General features: G+C 37.0%; 1 protein-coding gene across 3 annotated transcripts in view; it reads left to right on the top strand.

The window, feature by feature from the left end:
* ATP9B (ATPase phospholipid transporting 9B (putative)) overlaps positions 1-12,798 on the top strand; it is a 158,286-nt gene that overhangs the window by 74,821 nt on the left and 70,667 nt on the right. For all 3 annotated transcript variants that reach the window (XM_048939056.1, XM_048939057.1, XM_048939059.1), the window contains exons 10-11: positions 889-964; positions 8,256-8,332. In XM_048939056.1, the coding sequence (XP_048795013.1) occupies positions 889-964; positions 8,256-8,332 (153 nt within the window). The remainder of the gene's footprint in view (positions 1-888; positions 965-8,255; positions 8,333-12,798) is intronic.

A 12,798-nucleotide genomic window follows, 5' to 3' on the forward strand; every position in this document is an offset into this window, starting at 1 on the left:
TAAAAGCATGTTTGAGTTTTTTGGCTTTTTAGGAATAGAGATTTGTAAGCAGTCCATCCCATGCTTGGTATTTTTTTCAAAATGAAGATGAAAAATGGAGATACAGGTTTTGATAATCAATCTAATGTAAAATTTTTTGTGTGCTTGGGTAATCAGTGATCTCTCATTTCTTGCAAAATGATGAGTGCCATCTGTGATCTGATCAAATGCACTCGATTGCCCTACCTGCTAAAGTTTCCTGTAGCTGTAAACAATGCATTTCATAACTGCTAAATAACAGATATGCAGATGCTCGTAATTAATTATGAAAAATTGTTTGTTTACAGTTAGTAGACTGAGGCGAGGAGGGATGGAGGGGTGAGGAAAGTTCATGGAATCATAGAAACGTTTTTGTATTGGAAGGGTTTTCCCACTGGGTATGCATTTTGTACACGTAAGCAAAAGCAGGTCCGTTTACATTTCCAAGTCAAATAGTCTTCCCTGAAGTTGTAATGTCACTTGGGTTGCAAAATGATAATGACCATGATTTACTGTATCATTTAGAAATGATTAAAGTAGTCATAGAGATTAAACCTCTAATTTTTAGTGCTTAGAGTTCTTAACTCGCTTTCAGATCTGGCAAACAGCTCCTCAGTTTTGTAAAGCTGAGGAAAGAGCACATTGAGTTGATTTTTTTCTCAGAACATAAGTTTAAATAACACAACCTTGAATCACGAGTGCATTTTTTTGTCAGAATCTGGATAATGTACTTTCAGTGAATGCTGTTACACAGTGATTTGATGCCAGGATTCAGGCATCATATGCAGATTATTTTTTTCAGATGATTTTGCATTGTTTGCAAGTATGACGATGTGTGATGTTGATGTACCAGTTCTTATTTTTTCACAGGAAGACAGCGATCCAGCAGTTCATGAAAGCCTTAGTATAGAAAATACGTTATGGGCAAGCACTGTTGTTGCTTCAGGTAAGTGTTGCAACATCAAATCTGAAAATACATCTAAAACCTCATCTGTGGAACTGTATTTTTATTTTACGTAGTGAAATATTAATGAGTTTTGAAAATCTTTGTGTCTTTCAGGCTATTGATCTGTTGCTCCCTTGTTTGCATTCCCATCAGTTTCCTTACATCAGTGACAACATTTTCATATCTTTTTAATCTTCCTTAGTAGGTTTTTATACTTAAATTTTGCTTTTTCAGTAGCCCTGTCTTTTGTATCCCACTAAAGCTACTGAACTTTTCTCTAATTAAAACTTGTATACTGCAAAGTGTTATGTTCAATGCACTGTGGATAAGTGTCTTGCTGAAAAGCAGGCGTGCTCTTGTATGTGTTAAGAGACTTTTCTAATATGCACACCATGCTGAGGGTAAAACTTATTTAAAATCTTTTATCAGGCAAATCTTAATCAGAAATCATTAACAAGCTATATTGTTATGTAATTTTCAATCAGTTTTTAAATATTAGTGATGTTTTCTGTGCCTTTCACATATTAGTAAGTAGGCACTGTATTCAGGCTCTCAGCCATTATAAAATTTGTTATTAAACAGGAGAAAATTAGTTTATTTTTCGCCCCAGATAAGAAGTTAAAAGTACAGTAGGGAGAGAAGAACAAGGACAGAATTAGGAGAGCATGGTTTCTAAAAGGAGCTAGAATTTAAGATCAAAAATTGGAACATTTGGAAATGTTACTCAAAAGGAGGGATATGAACAGGAAGGAAGTAAAAGAGAAGAGGAAGAAGAAGGGGGGTGGGTTGAGTCTCCAGCTAAGTAGCAAGGAGAATCCTTCCTCATAGGGTCCAACTTCACGTTGTCGAGGAGAATATTAAAATGAACATATTTGGAGGGTTGTGGGGAATAGATCAAGTTTAAGAAGTCGGCAAAGGAATCTGTGACTGAGCTCTCCTCTCCAGAGCCTGAATAGGTTCTCATGTTGTTTAGTACGTAGCGCCTAGTAGAGCCTAGCGTTGGTTTTCATTGCACTAGTGAACTGTTCTCTATGAAACTGTTTTTCAAATGGATGGTGCCTACAATTGTCTTCACTTAGGTTATTCACTTCATTAGCCAAGATTTTTAACTGTGCATAAAACAGTGCTGCTGGTGAATTACAAGCTTTAATTACAAATGTGACTTTTTCCCCATTTTTCGTCAAACTTACACATGGGGAATAACCACATCCAAAGATTATGCAAAAGCAGAAATTCCAAATCAGCTGTTTTGAATTTTAATTGAAAACTGCTCGTGTTTTCACTTCCAGGGTGGATTATTTGATTTTCTTCAGAAGTGTAGCTGAAGCCTGAGGCCTCTGGGTCTGCCATCTGAACTTGGCACCCAGGTTAATGGAAACAGTGGACTAATTTATTCCTTAGCCCACTGCCAGGGAGAGTAAATGTAGAATGGATACATTAAGTAATTTTTTTTGTTTTCTTCTTAAGGAGATTGTGAAGGTATAATTGTTTATGAAGGTCTTAGGTTTGTTATTAATGTCAATAGAAAAAAACACAAAGATAATTCTGAGTGACCACAGCCCCTTCTGAAGGAAAAAACGATGTGATGAAGTAATTAAAAATGCCATCGTATGTCCAGATCTTACAAGAATTACTCAGCAAATCTGTGGAGGTAATTTTTAGTATTGGACAGGATTAGGTCTGTAAAATAAAGAGTAGCAAGTGATTGCCTCAAGTCTGTTGCTTATTTAATAAGGAATTTATAATGTTTTACAAGTGCACTGTGGGTGGATAGTCATAAATCAGACCATAGGATGGAACATTTACAAAACAGATAACATTTTCTAGGTTTAGTGATAACTGATGTATCGTTATTTTCACCCAAGGTGAATATACGTAAGTTAGCATAATTAAGGCTGAGTTATATGTATATATATTTAGTTAGTTGAAATTACAAGATTTCTGGTAACTGAAAACTGTGTTAGCACTTGCCATTATAAGCATATATAAACCTCCTTGCTTAAAGCCTACAGTGGCAGAATGTCAGAATTAGTCTTGGGTCAATGTGCTTGCACCTAAGCATGGCCTTTTAGAATACTTGATTATACCTGAAATGTTTACTTGCACATGAGCTCTGTGGTGGTGACTCTCACTCAAATTCCATGAAAACAGAAGAATAAACATCTGGTAGCAGGATAAAGTCTGTGTTATAAATTCTGTACGAATTTCTCTATTTATAGATAGGTACCTCATGTCATTTGTCTCTTATTTCAGTCTTCCTTACTGTCTGCCATCAGTTTTGTTGCAGGTTGGTATTTTTCACCCAAAGAGTAGCATGTTTATGTGCAAGCTTTCTTCTGTTACTTTGACACTTTGCTTCAAGAAATTGGGTCTGTAATCTGTGCCAAGATGGTCGGTAGGGGTTATTTTGTTGCTGAGTGTGACACCTATGGCGTGGGATATCTTTTGTGTGGGTTTAGGTGAGTGTCATGGCTGTGTCCCTTCCCAGCCTTTTGGCAGTTCACAGCCTCCTGGCTTTGAGGGGTTGTTGGAGAGGGCCTTGATGTTATGGCAGCATTGCTTAGCCATAGCGAAACGTCGGAGCAGTGCCAGCACTGTTCTTGCTACAAGCACAGAGCACAGCGCTGTATGGGCTGCTGTGGGAAGCGTAATCCCAGCCAGGCCCATTACAGTACGGCAGTCATAGTGCCTCTGAGCTTAGAAGGCTGCTTCCTTCAGTGCTCTTCAGGCAGCCTGGGCATCATCTGTTAATAAACAGAGTATGTATGCGACCAGTTAGGCATTGGCAATAGGCAATAGTCATTTGACAAGATGTGCAGTGTCAGATTTGTGTGTAAAGACATCATTGAGCATGGCACCCTGTGATGCAATTGCCAGCCCTTAGCTGAGTTCTGTGGGTTTTTCCCCCCATTTTCTCACATTTGAAGTGCTGGCTTGCTTCCATGAAGACTTCCTACATATATACTTTTTCAGTAGTGTTTTTGTCAGGCCTATTTTCTTCCACTTGTTCTTAATGCTTTTACTTTTCAAAACTTTATTGTGCATCCTAGGAAAGGATTGCTAAGAGGGAGGCAGAAAGAGGGAAAGCCAATGAAGTAGTGATCACAAATATTGCCCCTATGAGTCTGCTGGGAAATGAAATCAGGTTTAGCTCTTTTAGACACTAGTGAGCCTGAACTAATTTGAGTTTACGCTTTTAGGAAAAAAAGTCTATGTAGAGAATCAGGACTGCAGGATGGAGTTTTACTGGAGTCTTTCTTTCAAGCTTTGTCTTCTGGGCTCTTGAGGACCCCTTTCCTTGAAGTTACTGTTTGTCTGTCTCAGCCTATTTTCCTCTTTTCATATGCTGAATTCCTGACATTCCCTAGTACACAGTACTTAAAACATGTTGCTTTGGCTACACTAGCCTGGTGTCTCAGTGTGCTGTTACTGTTAGTCAAAGTGAGATAGAAGGTCGAGGTCAGGTAGGAAAAGTGTTTGGGGAATGGTGTGGGGAATACCTCAGAAAACTTGAGCTCTGGTTGCTAATGCCTTGACAGTTTTAGGGGAAAGGCACCACAAATCAGTCATCTTTCAGATCCATGACAGTAAATGTAAGTGTATAAAGGTTTATCAGCTGCATGTTGAATTCAGAATGCTTTGTCACACCTAATATGTTCTATATGCCCTGAGTTTAGAATGAGTAGTCAGATATAGAAATGTAAATCGGAAGTGCTTTTTGCTCCTTACTCTAAAGCCCTGGCAGATGTCTGTACTGTGTGTACAGGCAGTACAAAGACTAATTTGCCAGGTTCACACAGGAAGCCTCACTCTCAAGTCCAAACCATACAGCCGTCCTTTTGTTGTTATTAGGTAAATGTTTTTACTGAGACAAAATCATTTGACTTCTGTTTATGGACAGCATCCAAGTGAGTTTTAAAAAGATAACAGCAAGATACAGTATTTATTTGCAGTTCTTAATACGTATATTACTGCTGTGAAATTTTTACTGTTGAAATATGGCTTGTTTCTTATGGCATGTAGATGATACGATTGTTTAAGTACCTGGGGAATTCTGTAAAGAATTTCTGATCTATTTCACTGCCTTACCTTTCTCTTTACTGCTGGTTCTTCATTTAAGCAGTCTTTAAAATAAGTGAATATTCTATTGGTTTCCTTCAGATTTTGCCCTTTGTTTTAGTAATAGTGCCTGGAGGAATGGAATTGTAGGTTACTGAAGACTTGTTTTTTTAATAAAGTAAAAAACATCACTGAAGAAATAAATTTATAATCATTTAATTTAAACCATTTAATTTAAACCATTATGTGTTTTGAAAACCTCTTATGTTACTGTGTTATCTTCATTTGCATTACAAAACCTGCATTTGTTTATCATTGCTGACTGTGGTGATGTATTTATTGAAAATGTTGGTAGATTCCCTTTTGAAAAGTGAAAGAAAAAAGTGAGTTAAATGTTAAAAAGCCTCAGAAGGTGCACAACAGTGTGGACTTTTTCATCTCCATTTACCAGTGTGTTTCAAACTGCTAAGATAATTCTGTTTCCTGAGAGACCTGCTGGGGTGCTTACTGAGATTTGTATTAATGCAAAAATGTGGTCATTTGGGCAGATATCATTTGGGCTTTGGTTAAAATTCAGAACAGTTTGAATAGTTGCATGACTGTAAAAAGCACTACTTTGTGCCATGATCCATAGGATTTTAGTGAATTATAGTTGTCTCTTGTTTTCATACACTTCACGTAATTTTTGTTTTGCAAGTGCAGTATGATCTTAGTCTATCAAAGCACACAGTGATAGAATCATAGACTCATAGAATGGCTTGAGTTGGAAGGGACCTCAAGGATCATCAGGTTCCAACCCCCTGCCACAGACAGTGTTGTCAGCTGCTGGATGAAGTACTAGGACAGGTTGCCAGGGCCCCATCCAACCTGGCCTTAAACACAGCCTCTCTGGGCAACCTGTTCCAGCACCTCACCACTCTCTCAGTAAAAAACTTCACCCTGACATCTAATCTAAATTTCCCCTCCTTTTGTTTAAAACCACTCCCCCTTGTCCTGCCCATATCTACCCATGCAAGAACTTGATTTCCCTCGTGTTTGTAAACTCCCTTTAAGTATTGGAAGGCCGCAATGAGATCCCCCTGCAGCCTTCTCTTTTCAAAGCTGAACAAGCCCAGTTCCTTCAGCAAGTTTATTCTGTTTGTATCTCCCCTAACATCTCTCTTCTTCATTACCCACTTCACTCTTACCAGCCACTGCTTGCTGTTTCTCATAGAAGTCCATGCATAAAATCAGTGGTCATTTTTTTTACCCTGGTAGGACAGGAATCTTTCCAGAGGCCCTGAATTGGATTCAGTTCCCCTTAATGGGATGTGGGCATCAGGTCTGTTGGATTTAGCCAGAGTTATGAAGAAAATTCAATAGACTGCTTTTTGTCTCACTTTCATCTTCAAACTCAACTTTTCAAGAAGCAGAATGAAAGAACAGGTAGGACAGTTTGCTTCCCTGAACTGTGCCAGCCCAGCCAAATGTAACTTACTGAGGAATTTGCCATGAGAAATAGAAGAGTCCTTTTCCTTTACTGCACAGCTCTGAAGCCAGAGATGACTAGATTGTGTAGGGGGGATGCCATCTAGTTTATAATCTAGCATGCTAGATGCTAGAGCATGTTGGGCTTGTTCAGCCTGGAGAAGAGAAGGCTGCGGGGTGACCTCATTGCAGCCTATCAATACCTGAAGGGAACCTACACCCAGGAGGGGAGTAAACTCTTCAAAAGGGCTGACAACAGCAGGACTAGGGGAAATGGATCCAAGTTGAAGGAGGGAAGATTTAGGTTGGATGTTAGGGGGAAGTTCTTTACTAGGAGAGTGGTTAGGCCCTGGAACGGGCTGCCCAGGGAGGTTGTGGATGCCCCGTCCTTGGACGTGTTTAAGGCCAGGTTGGACGGGGTCCTGGGCAACCTGATCTGAATGTGTATGTTTGGTGGCCCTGCTAGGAAGGGGGGTTGGAACTACATGATCCTTGGGGTCCCTTCCAACCCGGGTGATTCTGTGATTCTGTGATTCTGTGATATGCTGTGAAAGCTGGACAGAGGTGAGCTCACAAAATCCCTCCAACCTGAAATGTCCCAAACTGATACTGACGTTGATCTGAGACCAGTTGGATTTTTTGTTTTTTTGCATGTTTGTGAGGTTTTTTTCCCCCTCTGTCAGCAAAGACAAGCTCTCTTTGAGGAAAATGTGTCAAGCAAATTCTTATGGAAAAGCTTTAATACGGAGATGAGAATGATAGAAAAAAATTGTAGTGGTTCAGAAGGTGTAACTTACAGTCCCTGATGTTTCGTACAAGGATTCAGAGTTTTCAGTGGCATTGTCATTCTCAATTATGTGAAACTTCCTTTCTTTAACCTTCATCTTGTTACCTTTAATTTCTCCTTTTTTTTAATAGCCTGTTATGTTGTAGCAATACTGATAACAGATCTTTTACGTTGTCTTGATGTTCCAAAGGTAAATTAAGTTAATGTCAGCCAGAATTGTAATACTTCTAGAGGTTTTAGAGCCAGCTCAGCTAGGTGTTTCCAACAAGTCATGTTAATTATTTGTTTATAGCATTAAGATGACAAAAACGACCACATTGCTTGTAGTAACATTAAATCACTTCTTATCACTTTAAAAAAAAAAAGGAATAGAAATAGTCTTTATTTATACTAGCATGTGAGATGCATGCTAGTAAAAATCTAAACAGCAGTAAAAAGCTGGATTTTTATTTGAGATATGTTTTTGGTAATGCTGAAACACAGTTTTCACAGAACATCCTGTAAAAATCAACAAGGCGATTGGAACTAGAGAATTCTTTTAATAGGCTAATAAAAATGAGAGATTTATCTGTGGGAGTCTAGAAGTAATGAATTGAGTGAACTGGGCGTTATATCATCATAAATGACAGAGCTAGCTGGAAATTTGTGTGTGATCATCAAATCATTAAGGTTGGAAAGACCACTGAGATCATGTAGTTGTGTTCAGCACTGTTGTACTCATTTATTTTTTCATTTGAAGGACAGTTATTTATGCTTTGTTAATTTCAGGAAAGAAGTTGAGAAAACTTTATTAATATAAAGAAGTTATAACAATCCTTTTATAATAAGTTTTGCAAAAGCAGCATCCCAAATATTATGCATGCTGCGTACAGGTTTGTTCTATACAGTTGATTTGTTTGAAGGATTGTAAATTACTGCTTTTAATTCAGACCATTTTTTCTTAACTTCTTGGCACCTCTGTTTTTCTTTGTTTTCCAGGAACTGTAATTGGTGTTGTCATCTACACAGGGAAGGAAACTCGAAGTGTAATGAACACATCCAATCCAAAAAATAAGGTCTGTTAGCCTTACTGTGTCATTTCCTTCTTTTATTTTCATAAAACATAAATAGATGTGCCTGTAAGCAAAGACCTACATGTTCTGAGGTATTTTGTGTGTGTGTTGGATTGAATTGAGTGTTGATTTAAGAAGTGAATTCTGCCTCAGTCTTATTCCGTAGTTAAAAGTAGTCTTCCTTCATCTAGGCCTATTTACAGGTACTAATGGAAATATATTGTTTTCAAATATGAATATGCATCCTTCTCTATTTCTGCGTCACAGCAGATTATGGGCTCCCACTTCACTTCTCTCAGATTATTTTCTTTTACTGTAAAATATTTGGCTAAAACTGCACAGGAATTGTAAAGAATGTTCGAAACAGGCTACTAAAATTTGTGCTGGATCTCAGAGTAAGTAGAGTGGGATAACGGAGGTTTCAGTGAGTACCTGGAATGTTGTTGCGGAGGTTTTTACTAGTTTTGTAAGCAATGTAAACATCTTCAAGAGAGGTGTTGCCTTTTAGAAAAATATGACAAGTTTTGTGTACACTTCTCTGTGTGCAATATTTCAGTTCAAATCAGTGGAAATGGTTAGTTTCATCAGCAAGGTTTCTAAAGCAGGTCAGGAGGGCTCTCAGTCATAATGCTACAAAACTTTAGGCTGCATCTTCCAACCGAGACCTCTGTTTAGTAGGAAGATATTGAATGATTTTGAAAGGGAAAAAATATTGCAAGAGATTTAAAAAACATAATTGCCAGGTTGCACCATCCCTAGTAGATGGCTCTGAGTAGGAGCGTCAAGAATGAAATAGCACAAATGGCTTGAAGCAGTTATTATTGTTCCCCTGAGTGTATTGATTTGTGTTTGTAATAGAGATGCTTATAAATGTCTCAGTGACAGAGATGGGTGATATATACCATTACATGGCTTAAAATGCCCTTTTATTATTTTGATATATGTAACATATGTTTTAAAATAATGGGCTTCAATTGAAGTAGAATGATTATGGTTCATAATTACCTTCTTTTCTATCTGATACAAAGAGGAGCCTTTTACTAAAGAGAATTCTGGGAATTCTGAGCAGATTTTGACTAATAAATAATACAGGTGTTTAAAAGTATTTAATATAGTAAATTGATACGTAGGGTAGCATGCATGAATATAACATGCTTTCCTGGAATTAAACAGATTCTGGAGATGTGTTCCATGTAAATATTTGCTGCAATTTTCACATGAGTATTTCACACTGGGAAGTATGTTAAAGGATAACAGGATCTGTTCTGAATATTTTCTGAATTACTGCTGGCATCAAAACAGTTGCTCTAAGTTTAACTTAATATTGAGTTGCAAATAAACCTACAATGAAGTGATCCAGTGGCATGTTGAGAAGATGCAGCATGCTTTTTAACATTAGGACAGTAGACCGCCATTACGTGCATAAGGCCCTAAGATTACAACTGGAAACATCTAAAACTTGGTCTTTTATCTACAGTGGCAATGCAAATAAACTTTGAATTTTCATGAAGCACTGAAGCAAAATATTCTGCACAAACACACAGTCAAATTCTAGTAACATCTTCTGGCATATAGTGTAGTATCAGCTTGAGAACCACTAGAAATCATGCTATCATACAGCATTTAATCTGCTGCTGATGAGCCAGGTGCTGCTCGTGTAAATAAATGTTACTCATTTATCGTCCAGCAGACTGTTCTGTTAAAATATGCAGTATTCTAAACATGTATATTTATTTGTTTCTCAGAGATGGTTTAGCTAATAGCTATCTTCTAAATGTGAAGCATTGAGGCATATAGTACATGTATCTGGTTAAATGTCTTTGCCTTGGTAGTTCCTGTAGACTGTTTCAAAAATGTGAAGATTTCTAGTGAACAGGCAAACATTCTGTAGAGCTTACTTGCTACTTGAGTTTCCTCCATTTTGTGTCAGCTGTCTTCCTCATCCCTTTGTAAAAGTGTAAATGAGTCTTGCATGTACCAATTGCTGAGGATTTCTTCCCCGTCCATGGACACGATGTCCATACTTGCAGTGTAATTAGCAAGGATGGATTTGGGAACTGAAAACATTAAAATGCTGCCATGGCAAATGAGTAAGTAATAAAAATGTGTGTTGGTATAGAAAATAATTATCAACATTTTGTAACATGCATTTTGAATTCTACCTTTCTGTGGAATTAACATCCTTCTGTGTTTGCATCTTCTACCACTGGCTGAGATCAGTTTGCATGTTTCTGTAACGTAAGGCATTTATTGCTTATAAATAGTGTTCTGTCCTAGCTGGCAATACAAGGAGAACAGCAGAAGCCAATTCATTCTTTCTCTGTGTATTTGGGAAAGGGACTCATCTTTTTTTTTTCTTTTTCTTTTTTTTCCAAGCCTGGCAATGATGTTTGCATGTTTGATGGAGCTTAAAACAGTCCTTGAGTTTAGAAAAGATATTACAATTGCGAGATTAAATGTGCAAATGTTCATTAAGTAAATAAAAATTTGCACCTAATTGTTGCCGAAACAAAATCAGAATTGCTGCCCATATTATTACTGCAAGGTCCAGAGGAAATAAATCTGCCTATATCTATATCTATATATATATACCTATATATACCTATATCTAATAAATGTATTCTTTAACTAACACTTGCTCCAAATTCTGTTTTGGAACTGCTTTTAAATTGCAGTTCCCTGCCTTTGAAAAGAAGTGGAAATAATATTCTAGAGATTTTGTTATAAAATGTGTTGATATGCTCTTGTTCAGAATATGTGTAGTTTTGGGAGGAAGCAAACACGGAGATCTAGGATTCTCCATTTACTGAAGTTTCCATACTGAAACTTCTATGGCAAGATATCTCCAGAAATGACTCATTATTCCTCTCTTCATTGAAATATTCCTTGTAAAATAAATGCTTCAGTTGTCTTTCTTACTGTAGTGTAACTGCACTGCTGTACTTTGTACTATGAACTGAGTTTTTCTAATGGCAATTTTTTCATTTTCCCCCTTAAGTGTAGATGCTTTTCAGCTAAGCCACCATCAAAATGTAGAGATGCAGGCCAGCTCCATAAAGAGTTTTTAGCAAACGGCTAAAAATGAAATGAGTTTAAGCAAAATTTGGTATCAGAAATTATAAAATGTGTGTACCTGTGGAAGCATGTAATTTCTGTGCGTTAGACTTGGAGGGATTTATTGTGTTCACTGAAGTATTTCGTCTTTCAAGCAACAGTTTCCTTAACGTGGAGTCAACACTTTGTGGGTTTTTTTTATTACAATTATAGAAATTGTTTCATTGCCTAAGGATGCAGACGTAGTCTGAGAAAGCACAAAGATAGAAGAGAATTTTCCTAAGGGATCGGTTTAATATGCTTCTAATTCCAAACAACATAAAGAAAAATGATTTCTAGCAAGGCTTAATTTCAGTATAAAATAATGACTACATTGTGCTTTAGATAAATGTAGAAATGGTAGCATCGTTGTTATGGTGCAATGGCTCTGCTCTCTACCTCATTGGCAGTCACAGCAGCTTACTCAGGAACACAGTTCCATCCTTTTAACTTAATAAATAAATACAAACAGATTGAATTGTGTTCTTCACAGTGCTGTAATCAGTAATCAATCCTGTTTGGACAGATATTCTTAAACTTTGGCTTTCTGGATAAAGTTGGACTTGTCAGTGCTAAAGGTCATATACAGGTGTTAATTAACCAAGAGGGAAATTAACAAACTAAGGTTATTTATTTATTTTGTGTGGCATTTTGCAGTATTCACTCATTCTTACCTATTTAAAGTGCACTGCAGGGTTTTTGTTGGTTTTTTGTTGTTGCTTGTTTGTTTTTGCTATCCAGTTTTAGAATAGGTTTTGCAGTTTTGGTTTTCATTAAAAGCAATGATGTTAGTATTGTCACCTTGCAAAGGTGACCTGTCTCCATCAGTAGAAACAGATTTGAGGGCTGAAGTTTTTAAATATATATATACACACACAGAGACGCACACACATATCTTTATATTTGGATGTAGAATTGAATTTGAAGGAAGGTATTTTGTGTACCAAGATCAAAACAGTAAAATAATTTGGTCTGTGTAATGAACGTGTACTAGAATGTATTAAAACAAATAGAAATCATCTTAAATAAAACTGCTGTGAAATAAGTAATGTCTGTAAAGGAGATACAGAATATGACTGCTGTGCTTCAGAATAGTACAAAAAATAGTTTTGATATTGCTAATCTTTAGCAGCATCCCCTTTCTTTTTGCATTATTATGGAAGCCTACGTCGGCTGTTGCATCTTAACACCCATCACAAAACTTGGTAGTAAGCAGTCAGTGTTCATTAAAATAACAACACTACATTTTTGCCAGTTTTTTTGTCTAGCCTGTAATCTAGAATCTACATACCTTACATCTGCTGCGTTGCTGATTTAGGTTTTTTTATTATTATTCTAATCCATAGATGTTGTTCTGATGTTGTTCTCCCTTTGTT

This window comes from Lagopus muta, chromosome 3 (assembly GCF_023343835.1).
Source record: "Lagopus muta isolate bLagMut1 chromosome 3, bLagMut1 primary, whole genome shotgun sequence".
NCBI lineage: Eukaryota > Metazoa > Chordata > Aves > Galliformes > Phasianidae > Lagopus > Lagopus muta.